Below are 17,940 nucleotides of genomic sequence, written 5' to 3' on the forward strand. Positions count from 1 at the left end.
AGATAGCTTTATGTGATCTTGGGGCAAGCATCAACCTAATACTTGCATCCACTATCAGAAAGCTTGGTTTAACTGAAGAAGTCAAACCAACCCGGATATGTCTCCAACTTGCTGATGGCTCCATTAAATATCCATCAGGCATAATTGAGGACATGATTGTCAAGGTTGGGCCATTTGCCTTCCCTACTGACTTTGTAGTGCTGGAAATGAAGAAGCACAAGAGTGCAACTCTCATTCTAGGAAGACCATTCCTAGCAACTGGACGAACCCTCATTGACGTCCAAAGAGGGGGGATAACTCTGAGAGTCAATGAGGATGAGTTTAAGTTGAATGTTGTCAAAGCTATGCAACATCCAGACACATCAGAAGACTGCCTGAGCGTTAATATTATTGACTCCCTGGTGGAAGAGGTCAATATGACTGAGAGTCTCAAATCAGAGCTAGAGGATATTTTTAAAGATGTTCAGCCTGATTTGGAGGAACCAGAGGAAATAAAAGAACCACTAAAAACTCCTCAGAAATAGGAGAAACCTCCTAAACCCGAGCTCAAACCACTACCACCATCCCTAAAATATGCATTTCTGGGAGAAGGTGACACTTTTTCTGTAATCATAAGCTCTGCTTTAGAGCCACAGGAAGAGAAAGCACTAATTCAGCTGCTAAAGACACACAAGACAGCTCTTGGGTGGTCCATAAGTGATCTTAAGGGCATTAGCCCAGCCAGATGCATGCACAAGATCCTATTGGAGGATGATGCTAAGCCAGTGGTTCAACCACAGAGGTGGCTAAATCCCGCCATGAAGGAGGTGGTGCAGAAAGAGGTCACTAAATTACTAGAGGCTGTGATTATTTATCCTATTTCTGATAGCCCCTGGGTGAGCCCTGTCCATGTTGTCCCTAAGAAGGGAGGTATGACAATGGTTCCTACAAGAACAGTTACAGGGTGGCGTATGTGTATTGACTATAAAAGGCTCAATACAGCCACCAGGAAGGATCACTTTCCTTTACCATTCATAGACCAGATGCTAGAAAGACTAGCAGGTCATGAATACTACTGCTTTTTGGATGGCTATTCAGGTTACAACCAAATTGCAGTAGATCCTCAGGACCAAGAGAAAACAGCATTCACATGTCCATTTGGAGTATTTGCATACAGAAGAATGCCTTTTGGTCTGTGCAATGCACCTGCAACCTTTCAGAGGTGCATGCTCTCTATCTTCTCTGATATGGTAGAGAAATTTCTGAAAGTCTTCATGGATGACTTCTCAGTATTTGGAGACTCATTTAGCTCCTGTCTTAACCATCTAGCACTTGTTCTGAAAAGATGCCAAGAGACTAACCTGGTTTTAAATTGGGAAAAATGTCACTTTATGGTGACTGAAGGAATTGTCCTTGGGCATAAAATTTCGAACAAGGGAATAGAGGTGGATCAAGCTAAGGTAGAGGTAATTGAAAAATTACCACCACCCACCAATGTTAAGGCAATCAGAAGCTTTTTGGGGCATGCATGATTCTATAGGAGGTTTATAAAGAATTTTTCAAAAATCGCAAAACCTCTGAGCAATCTGCTAGCTGCTGACACGCTATTTGTGTTTGACACAGAGTGTCTGCAGGCGTTTGAAACTCTAAAAGCTAAGCTGGTCACAGCACCAGTTCTTTCTGCACCAGATTGGACATTACCTTTGGAACTAATGTGTGATGTCAGTGACCATGCCATTGGTGCAGTATTGGGACAGAGGCATAGCAAGCTTCTGCATGTCATTTATTATGCTAGCCGTGTTTTAAATGATGCCTAGAAAAATTACACAACCACAGAAAAAGAGCTGCTTGCAGTGGTTTATGCCATTGACAAGTTTAGATCATACTTAGTAGGATCAAAAGTGATTGTGTACACTGACCATGCTGCTCTTAAATATCTACTCACAAAGCAGGATTCAAAACCCAGGCTCATAAGATGGGTGTTACTTCTGCAAGAGTTTGATATAGAAATAAGAGATAGAAAAGGGACAGAGAATCAAGTAGCTGATCACCTGTCCCGGATAGAACCAGTAGCAGGAGCATCTCTCCCTCCTACTGAGATCTCTGAAACCTTTCCAGATGAGCAATTATTTGATATTCAGGAAGCTCTATGGTTTGTAGACATTGCAAACTATAAGACTTAAGGTTCTCCTTCTGTAACCATGGAGAGGAAGCATGAAAAGCTTCTCTCAATACAGAGTCAAACAAAACCCCCACATTCAAACTCTAAGTTTGGTGTTGGGAGGCCACAACCAAACTCTAAGTTTGGTGTTGAGAGGCCCCAACCCTGCTCTGATTATCTGTGAGGCTCCATGAGAGCTCACTGTCAAGCTATTGACATTAAAGAAGCGCTTGTTGGGAGGCAATCCAATGTTATTTAATTATATCTATTTATTTTCCATTGCTATCTTATGTTTTTTTTAGGTTGATGATCATGTAAAGTCACAAAAACAACTGAAAAATAAAAAATAGAATGAAAAACAGCATTAAAAACAGCTCACCCTGGAGGAAGAGCTTACTGGCATTTAAACGCCAGTAAGAAGCATCAGACTGGCGTTTAATGCCAGAAAGAAGCATTAAGTTGGTGTTTAACGCCAAGAAAGGGAGAAAATCTGGCGTTTAACGCCAGAAACAAGCAGCAGTCTGGCGTTAAACGCCAGGATTGCACACTAAGGACGTTTTTGCACGCCTCAATGGAGCAGGGATGATAAGTCCTTGACCCCTCAGGATCTGTGGACCCCACAGGATTTCCACCTGCCACACCTTTTCATACACACTTCCCCCACCCTTGGCAGAACCCACCACACATCTCCATCTCCTCCTTTCCTCCTTCTTTTGCTCGAGGACAAGCAAACATTTTAAGTTTGGTATGGAAAAAGCATTGCCTTTTTTTTGTTTTTCCATAACCACTAATGCCTCAAGGGATGCACTTTCCTGTACAAAACTATTGGGAGCAGATCAACACCTCCCTAGGAGAATTAAGTTCCAACATGGGACAACTAAGGATGGAGCACCAAGAGCATTCCATCCTCTTCCATGAAATTAGAGAAGATCAAAGAGCTATGAGGGAGGAGCAACAAAGGCAAGGAAGAGACATAGAGGAGCTCAAGAGCACTATTGGTTCTTCAAAAGGAAGAAGATGCCACCCTCACTAAGGTGGACCCATTCCTTAATCTCCTTGTCTATTTATTTTTTCTGTTTTCATTCTCTATGCTTTATTTATGTTTGTGTCTTCATTACATGATCATTAGTATCTAGTGTCTATGTCTTAAAGCTATGAATGTCCTATGAATCCATCACCTTTCTTAAATGAAAAATGTTTTAATTACAAAAGAACAAGAAGTACATGATTTCGATCATCCTTGAAACTAGTTTAATTATTTTGATGTGGTGACAATACTTTTTGTTTTCTGAATGAATGCTTGAACAGTGCATATGTCTTTTGAATTTGTTGTTTATGAATGTTAAAATTGTTGGCTCTTGAAAGAATGATGAAAAGGAGACATTATTTGATAATCTGAAAAATCATAAAAATGATTCTTGAAGCAAGAAAAAGCAGTGAATACAAAAGCATGCGAAGAAAAAAGAAAAGAAAATGGCAAAAAAAAGAGAAAAAGAAAAAGTAAGCAGAAAAAGCCAAAAGCTCTTTAAACCAAAAGGCAAGAGCAAAAAGCCAATAGCCCTTAAAACCAAAAGGCAAGGGTAATAAAAAGGATCCAAGGCTTTGAGCATCAGTGGATAGGAGGGCCTAAAGGAATAAAATCCGGCCTAAACGGCTAAACCAAGCTGTCCCTAACCATGTGCTTGTGGCGTGAAGGTGTCAAGTGAAAACTTGAGACTGAGCGGTTAAAGTCAAGGTCCAAAGCAAAAAAGAAAAGAGTGTGCTTAAGAACCCTGGACACCTCTAATTGGGGACTTTAGCAAAGCTGAGTCACAATCTGAAAAGGTTCACCCAGTTATGTGTCTGTGGCATGTATGTATCCGGTGGTAATACTGGAAAACAAAGTGCTTAGGGCCACGGCCACGACTCATAAAGTAGCTGTGTTCAAGAATCAACATACTGAACTAGGAGAATCAATAACACTATCTGAATTCTGAGTTCCTATAGATGCCAATCATTCTGAACCTCAATGGATAAAGTAAGATGCCAAAACTATTCAAGAGGGAAGAAGCTACTAGTCCCGCTCATCTGATTGGAGCTAAGTTTCATTGATATTTTGGAATTTATAGTATATTCTCTTCTTTTTATCCTATTTTATTTTCATTTGTTTGGGGACAAGCAACAATTTAAGTTTGGTGTTGTGATGAGCAGATAATTTATACGCTTTTTGGCAGTGTTTTTACATAGTTTTTAGTATGATTTGATTAGTTTTTAGTATATTTTTATTAGTTTTTAAATAAAAATCACATTTCTGGACTTTACTATGAGCTTGTGTATTTTTCTGTGATTTCAGGTAATTTCTGGCTGAAATTGAGGGATCTGAGCAAAATCTGATTCAGAGGCTGAAAAAGGACTGCAGATGCTGTTGGATTCTGACCTCCCTCCACTCGAAATGGATTTTCTGGAGCTACAGAAGTTCAAATGGCACGCTCTTAATTGCGTTGGAAAGCAGACATCCAGGGCTTTCCAGCAATATATAATAGTCCATACTTTGCCCGAGTTTAGATGACGCAAACTGGCATTCAACGCCAGTTCTCTGCCCTATTCTGGCGTTAAACGCCAGAAACAGGTTACAAATTGGAGTTAAACGCCCAAAACAGGTTACAACCTGGCGTTTAACTCCAGAAACAGCCTAGGCACGTGTTAAGCTCAAGTCTCAGCCCCAGCACACACCAAGTGGGCCCCGGAAGTGGATTTCTACACTATCTATCATAGTTTACTCATTTTCTGTAAACCTAGGTTACTAGTTTAGTATTTAAACAAATTCTAGAGATTTATTTTGTATCTCATGACATTTTCACGTTTCATATTGTATTTCTGACAGCATGAGTCTCTAAACCCCATGATTGGGGGTGAGGAGCTCTGCTGTGTCTCGATGAATTAATGCAATTACTTCTGTTTTCTATTCAAACACGCTTGTTTCTATTCTAAGATATTCACTCGTACTTAACCATGATGAATGTGATGATCCGTGACACACATCATCATTCTCAACCTATGAACGCGTGCCTGACAACCACTTACGTTCTACCTTAGATTGAGTGTGTATCTCTTAGCCTCTTGGTTCATGATCAGAGTCTTCGTGGTATAGGCTAGAATTATTGGCGGCCATTCCTGAGATCTAGAAAGTCTAAACCTTGTCTGTGGTATTCCGAGTAGGATCAAGGAAAGGATGACTGTGACGAGCTTCAAACTCACGATTATTAGGCGTAGTGACAGACGCAAAAGAATCAACGGATTCTATTCCAACATGAGTGAGAACCGACAGATGATTAGCCGTGCGGTGACAGCGCATTTGGACCATTTTCACTGAGAGGATGGATGGTAGTCATTGACAACGGTGATCCACCAACATACAGCTTGCCATGGAAGGAGACCTGCGTACGTGAGGAAGAAGACAGTAGAAAAGCAGAGATTCAGAAGGCAGAGCATCTCTAAAACCTCAATCTGTTCTCCATTACTGCATACAAGTACTATTTAATTTATGCTTTTTACTATTCATAAATATCATCACTCTTATTATTGATCTCTTGACTAAGAATTACAAAATAACCATAGCTTGCTTCAAGCCGACAATCTCCGTGGGATCGACCCTTACTCACGTAAGGTATTACTTGGACGACCCAGTGCACTTGCTGGTTAGTTGTGCGGAATTGCAAAAGTGTGATTGTGATTTTGTGCACCATGCAGCAAGTGTCCCTGTTAACTATTGGACTTCCTTGATTGTTTGCGGGCTCGCCATATCCAAGACAGCTCAGCATTTTTCTGGATTGGCTTCTATTCCGCGGTTGGTGAGCATGAAACCGAGGAATTTGCCTCCTTGTACGCCATAGGCACATTTCTCAAGATTAAGCTGCATATTATATTTTCGGATTTGGTTGAATATTTCTGTAAGGTCGTCAAGATGATTGTTGCCGAGCTTTGTTTTGGATACCATGTCGTCAACATAAACTTTGAGGTTTCTGCCGATCTGTGCTGCAAATACCTTGTCCATAAGGCGTTGGTATGTTGCTCCTGCATTTTTAAGTCCAAATGGCATAACTTTATAGCAGTAATTTCCATATTTAGTAATAAATGCAGTCTTACTTTAATCAGATGGATGTATTAGGATCTGGTTATAGCCAGAATATGCATCCATGAAACTTGGTGTTTTATAACCTGAAGCATTGTTTACTAAGCAATCAATAAATGGTAAGGGATAGGAATCTTTTGGGAACGCTTTGTTGAGATCGGTGAAATCAACACACATGCGCCATTTACCGTTATGTTTCTTTACCATGACGACGTTTGCCAGCCATGTTATGAATCTGATCTTTTTTATGAAGCCAGCACTGAGGAGTTTCTTAGTCTCTTGCTAAGAGGCTTGCTTTCTTTCGAGTCCTAGATTTTGCTTCTTCTCTGCTATAGGTCGGACAGAAGGGTCCAACGCCAGCTTATGAGAGATGATTGATGGGTCAATGCCAGGCATGTCTGCAGGTGTCCATGCAAATAAGTCGGCATTTTGTCGTAGGAATGATTGAAATGAGGCTTTCTCTTTCGAGCTTAGTGTAGTTCGTACATAAATGATTTTTTCCGAGCTATCTGCAAAATAGATTTTTTGTAAGTCCTCTGTTGGTGTTGGTCTTTCGAGAACGTCTGCCCTTGTATTAAGGTCGGCAAAAACTGGGAGGTTGTCTTGACTGCTGATGTTGTGTATATGTGCATTTATACTTCGGTGGGGTATTTTGAGACTATTGTTATAACATTGTCTGGCGTCATGGGTGTTACTGTGAATTGTTGCAATAGTATCATCCTGTATAGGAAACTTAACACAATGATGAATTATGGAAACGATTGCACCGAAATTATTCAAGAAAGGTCGGCCAATTATCAAATTGTAAGGGCTAAAATAATCTACAACTAAATATTGAACATCTGAAGTTTTTTATAAAGGAGGCTCACCCAGTGTGGTTTGCAACTACACAGATCCCAAAACTGGTACTCATTCACCTGAAAATCTGACCAAATCTCCAGTGGAAGGTTGTAGTATGTTGTTACTTAGTTTCATCTTCTGGAATGTTGAATAGAAAAGAACGTTAGCACTACTCCCTGGATCCAGTAGTATTTGTTTGACCAAAAGATCTCCTAACTGGATGGAGATTACAATAGGGTCATCTAGATTTGTTGTAGTTGTATCGAAGTCGGAGGATTGAAACATCATCTGAGGAAAGCGAGAAAGCGTTTGAGGATTGTTTGGGCTGGCTTCTATCGATAACATAGCTCGGTAAGAACATTTCCTTGCCAGGCTTGTTGTGCCTCCACCTGCAAAACCTCCAAAAATATAGTTAATAATTCCTCTTGGTTGTTCAGGATGACTTGTGCTCGCCCTTTCTTTGTCTCGGTTGTGCTGTCCTACCGAGGTATGGTCGCCAGAGGAAGGGGAACGATGTTGTATATGGCTGCCAATGTATTTATCAAGATGGCCTTGCCAAGCTAGTCGCTCTAAGAGGTCTTTGGCGATGACACATTCATCAGTGGTATGTCCATGCTTCTGGTGAAAAGTGCAATACTTTGATTTGTCTACACCCTTTGAATATGGATAGTTGCCAACCTTCTGTGGAGGCTTGATCAATTTGGAATTTAAGATCTCCTTGATGATATCCTCGCACTTTATTTTGAACTGAGTATAGGATTCATAACGAGGGAATTGTTTAAAACTTTTCTTACTATCCCGTGGTTTATCTTCTTCTTTGTACCAGGATTTTTCTATTTTTCGAGCTTGTCGGGGTTCTTCAATGTCAATCTGACCTTTTGCCTTTTCATAGAACTTGGCCAAAGTTTTTGGTTTGGCGACAGCAATAGCCTCTTGGAATTTTCCTGGTCGGAGTCCGCTTTTGATGGTGTGTAAATGCACCTCGGGGTGGAGGTCGGGTATGCTCATAGCCACCTTTGTGAAGCGAGTCATGTAGTCTTTAAGGCTTTCGTTCTAACCTTGTTTGATTGTGTTTAGGTAGTTGGAGTCGTACAGGTAGATAGCTGATCTAGCAAAATGCTCATCGAATAGCTTTGATAGGTCTCGAAAATGAGAAATAGAATCTGCAAGCAAAGAATAAAACCAATCAAGTGCAGGACCGTCTAGATAAGATGGAAAACAACGACATAAAACTTTATCTGATACACCGTTTACTATCATTATGGATTTGAAATTCTTGATATATTTCTTCAGATCTCCTAAACCATCGTAAGGGATTAATGTAGTCGGTAAGGTGAACCTTCTGGAAAGCTCGAAATTCATCACCTCGGCCATGAATGGTCCAATAGAATTGTCGGGCTCAACGTTTTCATTTTCTGGCAGAGCTTCTTCATTTTTTTGAGGTCGACCTTCTTAATTTTGAGCGGATTCGGATACGTGTGTTAGGCCAGATTGGTGTTCTTTTGTTCGTTCTTGACGAGGATCATTGTTTTTTATCTTAGCATTATTTAGCTCGGCAATTTGGTTTGCCATTATTTGATTCTCTTTCGCATGCGCTGGTTGGCTTGTTGCAACTCAGATACCATCCGGAGAAGCTCGAACAGTATAGGTGGAGGGAAATCAGCCATGGGCGAATGTAGAGGCCGATGAAAAAGAAAAGAATTATGTCTTCGGCCCCACGGTGGGCGCCAATTGTTCTTGTGTGAATAACCTGGATGTAACATCGGCTATGAGAGTCAACGCCGAGCTATTGCCTTTAGCACCGAGCTGTAGGCTAGGAGGATCCGAGCTCTTTGTCCAGGAAGATGTCACGTTGTGGAGAATACAAACAAACAAAGGGGGAGTGTACCTGTAAAGGCACTCTGATGCTTAAGTTAGTATCGTGAAATCAGTATATCCTTTGAGGATAAAATACCATACCTTTATATGTGAGGTGAAATAGGTCAGTTACGTTTCTGTTGATCATCTGAATTAAAGAGCAATTATTAGGTTTTAATAAGTGATAATGCCTGGTCAGACGTTTTTATTCCAAGATGTAATCCGTTGATTCTAACTGTAACGTATAACGCCGAGTTATAACGCAGAGTCCCAAGTTATAACGTAAAGTGCCGAGTTATGGTATATGATACCGAGTTATGACATCGGATTTGGAATGGCCGTATCACTATGTAATTTGTGTTATTGAAATTTGAAATCTAAAAACGAAAACCATAAAAAATGTAGTTTTAGTGTAATACAGATAATCTAGAAATCAGTTCTTGTGTTGCCGCCTCCCACTCTCTGAACCAGCATAGGGATCAATAATAACATTGATAACGGCCGATTTCTGAGCTGAGAAGGATTCTGAAGGAATAGGCTTCAATTCATCAGGTGTCCCAACAAGATAGCCCTTTCCATCAAAAGCTTCAATCAAAGCATGGTAGCTTGCTTTTGGCAATACATGCTACAAAGCTAGCATACATAGTTTGTTAACTATATAGGACACACTCCAACTTTCTTTTCTTTCCTTTACTTCCCAAAAGCAGTAAAAGAATACTCATTCTGATCCAAAAGATCAATGAGAATACATCAACATGTAGAATCATAATGAACTCCTTATTTGAACAAAGCTATAAAAAATTACCACATTTTCAGTAACAACTATCTCATCTTAAATCGAACTCAAAATTATTCATGGTTTATAGACAGAGAAGTTTCTGAATTTTATATCAATCAAGATGCCTCTAAATCTAAAGACATATACCAAAAAAGAGACGTAGTTTGTTTTGTTATCATGTTCACGATTACTTTAAATTTAAAAGATCTGTATCATCATGGTAATACAATTGGTCATCTTTTACATTATTACACCATCAGCCATAGTAGACTTTATGAATCCATGACAAGAGTTTCCAATAAGTTTCTCTTAATCTCTCCCATGTATTAATACTAACATATCATAAACTAAGTCCTTTGCATGTAGCATCAACCATAAAAAGACTTAACAATTCATTAAACTATGGACCCTCAAAATGAAATGGCCCTATCCTAAAAGACTTAACCATTTACCGAACCTTTGCCATGCCTTTGAATGATAGAATGATACATATAGCAAATACGCCATCAAGACACTTTTAATATCAAAAGCATCTAGATTTCCAACCATTTACAGCCAGCATAAAGCAGTAACAAGATATCCACAATATATTGAGTCAACTAAATTCTCCAGAGCAACATTCATGCATGGCTAGAGTCAGTATCACTCATAAGCTACCAGTCAGAAGTCAAAAATCAAAACCTTCCACTCCTAGTTCATATATACAATAAATTTCCAAGACTATTTACCCATCAAAACCTACCTAAACGTTAAATGTTAGCAGCATATCATGTTAATTTCCTTCTAAAGGACACCAATAAGCCCAACAGCTGCAACCAAGGTCAGACTCAGAGATAAAGCCTTATATACTCATCAATTTTTGTTGTTACTTACATATATTATGGATATCCTTAATCCCCCCTCATATTTTTTTCTAAAATATTATTAACCCCAAATGTAATGGGAAAATAGAGCAATTCCCTCTCTAAACCCTCCTTTTATGTTTGATTCCTTCTCCTTCCCTCTAAAAACCTAAAGCTACCACCAAAAATCCGTTCCACATGGAAAGAGCATAACCAAACTGAGGTAAAAAAGATAAAAAGGAAAGTACAATTGAAGGTGAAACTGACCAATTGCGACCGAGGACCTCAGGCAGCAAGGCGAGGTGCGGCTAGGCGAGACGTGGTGCGGCGACGCCGAGGCGATCCACAGCAAGGGAACGCGACGGAAGCGACACAGCATCATCACGAAGCAGAGTAGAGCAGTGCAGCGCAGACCAAAAACGACGGACGACGACGACGACGGATGCTCACGCCACTAAGGACGACGACGACGCAGATGGATGATGACACCAACGAACGGAGGAAAAACGCCATTGACTTTGGAGAGTAAGTGCCGGCTAGGGTTCTTTACTTTTGGAACAAAATGCCAAGGATGGTTTTGGTATTTTTAAAGAATGGAGGTGATTTCAATTAGCTGTTCTAACCTAATTAGGAGAATATTTGATTTTTGAACAGAATATTCTGATATCTCAAACGGTTTCGTCACGGCAGGGACTAAATTTAAAAAAAAAATAACACCTAGGAACTCAATTAAAAAGAAAAAAAGTATAGGAACCTAGTTGAAAATTTGAAAAAACTATAGCAACTTATAGAGTAATTAAACCTTTATTAAATTGTAATCCAAACATAAATATTGATTTATAAGTAAATTTAAATTTTATTTTATATAATTGATTCCGATCCAAAAACAAGAATTGATTTTCAATTCAATTCATTTTAAATAAAATCAAATCAAATAAAAAATACTTTGTTTTGATATGGCCTAGTTTGTAAAAAAACACTTAAATAATGAGCTATAATGTCTCAATACAAAGTATAACTTGGTTATGGATATTTCATTATTTCCTTATTAGTTCTGAATTGTAGCAGAATATTTTATATTCAGTAACTGACTATTATGAATATCAATATAAGGTCATTATGTGAGGCAAGAAAAGGTAAAAAAAGAAAAAACAAAATTCTCATTCTTAATTACTACAGAGAGATTTTAAAAAAAAAAAAAAATACTGACTTGGGTGTTAGAATATGTTTCGCATTTATCACACCGCTTGAGTTGTTGCATATGAGTTATTGAAGATCAACTAGCTAGTGGATTTCCGACTTAATTTTATTTGTGTACAGAGGTGTATGCATGCAGAGATAGAGAGTATACCACTAAAACTTTTTAGAAAGATTTAGGCATTAATAAAAATATTTTTTGGAAGATCAAAATTACAACAATATTATTTCAAAAAATTTAAAAATGTGACATTTTTTTTATAAGTAACAAATGACTTTGTAATTTGTATTTAATAAAACTTGCGTATTTGATTAGAATTTTTGTGAAAATTTTGAATAACTATTTACAATTAGTTTCATTTTAAAAAAACTTCTTGAGTATTCACAAAAAATCACAAAAGTTTCACTAGGTAGAAAATCATCAAATTTGAAGGGTAAACAATATTTATTTTTCTAATTACATTTGAAGAAAAAACTTTGAAATCTTATCTATAAATCTTTTTTTTAAATATATATGAAATTTAATTATTTTTATTTTTTTATCATATTTTCAAATATTTTAGAGAGGTTTTTGTTGTTCTAATCTTTAGAAATATTTTCGTGGTATCTAAATCATTTTTTTTACGCTCATCTTTTTTTATATATATAATTTAGTCGTAGAGAGATCAGTGAAATTGGGGACCCGATGAGCTGACGGCAGGCTTGATTTTGATATCAAAGTAAACTAACTTGCAGACGGTTAGTGTTGAAACATGACTATGTTGGTTTGGTAATGTTTTGTTGTTTTGGACGAATTGGTCTGGTGTTGTAACATGACTTGATTTGTTGGATCTTCCATGTTTTGGGTCTGCACTACGGCCTAACCCAATTTATGGAGCCTCTTTATTTAAAGCAGTGGCAATTCTGACCAAAAAAAAAAAAGCAGCAGCAATGTAAATTTAAATATAAATTGAAATTATATATATAAAGGGGACAACTTTTACCGAAATGCCATAGGTACAGTCGGCCGAAGAGATTAGACTCCCGCAGAAAGGTCAAAACTCAAAAGGACAAAAGTCCTCGTGGAGCAAAGAGATCATACTTCCATAGACGACCAAAAAAAAAAAAAAATTAAATTATAAATTTTTTAGTTTATTATTTTTATATAAAAATTTTATTGACTTATTTAATTTATTATCATGTAAAAAATTTTAATTTTTTATTAATAATTAAATTATAATATTTATTGTCTAATCGAAAGAGTTTAATATATATACTTTTATATTTAATTAGGTATTAAATTTATTATATAAATAAAAATAATTATTTTTTATATTTATTATTTTAAATTTTTTTTCTTTTTATATATATAAAATATTAAATACTAGTATAAAAAATTTATATTAATAATTATGAAATTAAATCAAAATTAAGTTTTTTTGGAACAATAATCAAATTTTAATTTTAATCAAATTAATCGTAGTGTGGTATTCTCTCCAAATTAAATTATATGTAAAAATATTTAAAGAAAAAAAAGACAGTATAAATTGAAAAGATAAGTAATAAAAGTTTGAAACTAAATAAAAAAACTGAAAAAATTCATAAAATAATTATATATTTTTTTATATGAATAATATTATGAGATCATCTATTTTAATTATATTTTATTATAAATTTAATATGTCTCTTATAATTTTATGAATTTATTTTAATTTTGTTATTTTATTAATTTTACTTTTTGTAGAGTAAAAAAGATAAAAAAAGATAGAGAATGACAGAGAAAAGTAAAGAAGAAAAAGGAATGGAACTCATTAATTTTGAAGGAAAAGATTTCATTTTAATCAAAGAGTGTCCAGGACAAATTTTGATTATCAATATAGTAATATAAATTATAAATTATAGATAGAATAAGAAGGATAGACAGAAATAGAGAAGGGTAGAAAGAGAAGGAAAAAGAGAGATAGAGAAGAGGAGAGAAAGAGAAAGCTCATTAATTTTGGAGGAAAAAATTTTATTTCAATTGTAATAAAAAAGTGATATATGCTACATTTTTATTGTTAAATTAGTAGTATAATAATATAGAAACATAGATATATTTTCAATTTGAATTTGAATTTCAATATTTTGACTTTAATTTAATTTCATTTATGATTAGAGAATGTTATATTGTATATTATGGTTGTTAAATTTGTAATTAGTTATTGGTAATAGATATATATATAAGAGAGATAGAATAGGTGAAGGAGGTAGAGAGATAGAGGAAGGGAAGAAATGGAGGAGAGAATTTTTTAAGTTTAAAGAGAGAGATTTTATTTCAATTAGAATAAAAAAGTGACATGTAACACATTTTAATTATAAAATTAGTAATATATATACACAGAGAAGAAATTTTAAAAGAATCTGGATTTGTTTTATATGTTTTGACTAAATAGTAAATTGACTAAATAGTAAATTGCCATTGGATTTAATGTTGGACAATATCTAACAAAAATAATCCTCTACGCAAACATCTTGTCGTCAGATTTTGGAATTCGACGCAAAAATTTTGTATATTATCTATATGCGTTAATAAAATTCCAATTTTACAAAAATCTAATGAGTTTATCTTCGGATTATTTCTGACATTAATGTGACTATATTTACCATTATATTATCCAACTATAAATTCGATAGTAAAATAATTATATAATTTATTTTTTAAAAACTAAGTAAAACTAATTTTCGTTTAATTATCCCACACAAAATCTGAGGCTAAATAATAAAAATTTTCAATTTTTCATTTCTTTTACATATATTTTTTTTCAAATCTTATATTCAAAATTTACCTAAAGATTATTAGACAAATCAAAAAATAAATAGTACTTTAAATTAAAACAACCAACAATATTAAATCCAAATTCTTAAACGCAAATGGATGTTATGGGACAACGTTGTACGACATCGGTGATATTGGTGCTGATGATGAGCCACCGCCAGTTGATTTGTTACTACATGAACATGCTGATATACACAACAATGCCCTTCACCATCTTGTGGATCTTCTTCCGTTCCCTCAAGATTTTGGCACGGACTGTTGTGATAGCGTATCTATCCTAAGAGCAAATTGGGTCCATGAAAATTAGTTCTTGAAATTATGTTAATTTTTTTTATCTAAGAGTAGTTGTACTAAAAGGTATCTTGTGCAGGTGAATTAATTGCAAGAATAGTTTTGCCAACTAGTTAAAGAAGAGAAATTAGTGTAGATAAATTGTGTTGAGATATGTCTAGATTAGAGGCAGAGTTAAACTTAATAATAGATGGTAATCCAGTAGAACTTTTTTTTTTTGAGATAAAAATAGTGAATTATATGAATAAGTTGTCCTATCAGACTTAACATTTCGAGATATGTTATTTTACCAAAACAAGATAATCATCTGTATCCTATATGTTGAGAAGAGTAACCAAGAAAATCAAATTGTTGAGAATTATAATCAAACTGTTTATTATTGTAAAGTCTCAAGTGTTGATAACAAGCACTTTCAAAAATTCTCAAAAGAGTGTAATTTAGTTTTTGATAAGATAAGACTTCATATGGAGATTTGTTATCCAATATTTCAGTGAGAAATCAATTAATAAGATATGTAGAGGTAAGAAAAGCATCACCACAATACAATAGTGGCATGGAAGCAGTAGATAGCATATTCTTCCTCTTTGCTCATGAATGTATGTATAAGAAAAACAATAAGATATCCTAGATTAAATAAGAAAATCAGTAAAGACATGAGATGTAAATTTCTTACCATTGTCTGTTTGAAAGAACTTATTTGCATGTCTACTAATGTGAAATCAGTGATTTATATTGTAGCTTTTGCACAATGTTCACAAATACGAGGTTCAATAGAATTCATAGCATTAATATTTAAGGATGGGATTTTACAATTTGAAAATAAAACACTGCACAGTCTTAGCAACAAAAAATGGCAAGATTGGATTGATTTTTTTTTTTTTCATTTTTAGGAACAACAACTGATGGTTTTTCAGTGGCTAAGAGAAGGAGGGGTTGAATCTTAGCCCCTTTTTCACTTAATAACACTTGCTGGTCTTTGAAACAACTTCTGGAGATTTTTTTATTTTTGTCTCGTACCCAGCCACGAGATTTTTTCTTTTGTCTCGTCACCTGGCACGAGATATTTTTCAGTTTTGTCTCCTGGGCAGCAGAAACAGAAAGGGAATAGAAGAGAGAGAAAATTACACCAAGGTATATCCTGGTTCAGCTGCTAAGTGCAAGGTAGCCTACATCTAGTCTCCATCACAACAATGATAGAATTTCACTATAATCATTCTTGATTACAAACACCAATTCTCCCTAGGAACTACCATTCCTATCCGGGACAAGTCCAGAATCTAAACCCCAATCCTGAACTTGACTTGGTCACTGCCAAGCTTTCAACTGCTAAGTGCTAACCCAACTTGCAAGGAAATTCCCACAGAATCATGATACACAACACAGATGTACAAAGGACCTCTAAGGACATCTATGGCTTTTTTTTTTAATTTTGCACTCTCTGCCTTTTTCCGCTCTATGGCTTTTTCTTACAAACCTCACTGTTTGCCTTTTTCCATGAGACTCAAAACAGACAAAATTAAACAGAAAAATGCAAAATAGAAAACATTGAAGGAGAAGAACTTCTGTTAGCTTAGGTAGCTATGAGAACTCTGTGCCTTGCACTCTCACTCCTTACTTCAAGCCCTGGCTATTCACCCTTATATATAGGGGGAAGCCTCCACGGTTGAAACCAAGCTAATCTTCTTTTTCTTCATGCAAACCGGTTCGGCCAGAGTGAGAGGAGAGATAATCAAATGCAAAACCCAACAGGCAATTACTTCTAGTCCTTCCTTGGTCACCAATCTTCATCAATCCGAGCCCTCCATCTTGCCTTGCTTCCCAAGACGGATTTCTAGCCCTTGATGAGTTATGATGATGACAGCTTCATCTGCTCCAACTTCTGCCTCCTCCATCACGTAGCCACTGTAGCTACCTCCTGTGGTGGTTGAGCAAAATCAGAGACAAGCCATCCCTCCAAGGATCTTCCTCTACTGACCGAAATCTTCTTCATCCATTTTTGGGTATGGAGAAGCCAAGATCTCTTCACCAAATCTTACCATAAGTGATGAGAATCTCAGCTATAGCATACTTTTTATTTTATTTTTCTTGCCATCATTGTGATGGTCTTGTTACTTGCTTCTCCTTCTTTTCAGTGGCTAGGCTTAGCTTCCATGGTTTCTGTGATATGACCGAAAGAAGAAGAAAGAGTAGAGAGAGAGGAAAGAGAAAGAAAAACAAAGCTATGAGTGTTAGATAAATTAATTAGGTGCAACTCTCCATGCTTTGTGTAGTAGCATGTAAGCTACACTTAATTACAATCAAATCACTTTGACATTTTCTCTTTCATGTTTCCAAGGTAATAAACTTAAGCAAAGAAAATTTGAAATCCACCACATGATGGAACTGGAGTCTGTTGGAAGCATGAGGCAAAAACATTTGCTTCCTCTCTCAATTGGTTTCGGACCAAGCAAGCAAAATAATTTGGGCTTGTATCATTAACAATTCAAACTGGCCCAACAAATAAAACATTTCAGCCAACTTTCATATGACAAATATGCATAAGGCTGAAGTTTGATCTTATTGGGCTTAGGATCTTTTCTTTTCTTTTCGGCCCAATTAATCACAAATTGCTTCAGCCACTTAATATAACATTTTTGCTTAAAGGTGAATGTACTGGGCCTGTTTCCCAATATATTGGCCCAATTAAGTAATTCATTGTTTCAGTCACAACAAAAAATCTGTAACAATTTAAACGGGCTTGCTATATATTTCTTTTCTTTTCGGCCCATTAACAAAACCTGCATAGCAAAATTATTCAATTAACAAATTTGAATTGGAATCAAATTAATAATTTTGCAATTAATCATATTAATAATGTTTGATCATTACTAATTTAAATTAGAGTTTTCCAAACTCATCAATCTCCCCCTTGATGACAAACATTATTAAAAAAATGAAATGGAAAGAAATTAAAGATTAGAGTATTGAGTACTCCCTTTGAATATTAGTATTTCTCCCCTTTTCCAATTGTCACAAGGCTCCCCCTTAATGTATGCTATTTCACCAAGGGAAGCTTTATACCTGTAACAATTTGTATCAAGCCTAAGGCAA

General features: G+C 35.9%; 1 protein-coding gene across 1 annotated transcript; it reads right to left on the reverse strand.

Moving 5' to 3' along the window:
* Positions 1-5,933: 5,933 nt before the first annotated feature.
* On the reverse strand, positions 5,934-8,123 carry LOC107605000 (uncharacterized). The gene is made up of 2 exons (XM_016306736.1): positions 7,169-8,123; positions 5,934-6,193 (listed from the first exon to the last, which is right to left on the reverse strand). The coding sequence occupies exons 1-2, from the start codon at positions 8,121-8,123 to the stop codon at positions 5,934-5,936; spliced, it is 1,215 nt and encodes a 404-aa protein (XP_016162222.1).
* Positions 8,124-17,940: the final 9,817 nt, after the last annotated feature.

The sequence above is a fragment of the Arachis ipaensis genome, chromosome B1 (genome assembly GCF_059453495.1).
Source record: "Arachis ipaensis isolate K30076 ecotype BB chromosome B1, ASM5945349v1, whole genome shotgun sequence".
NCBI lineage: Eukaryota > Viridiplantae > Streptophyta > Magnoliopsida > Fabales > Fabaceae > Arachis > Arachis ipaensis.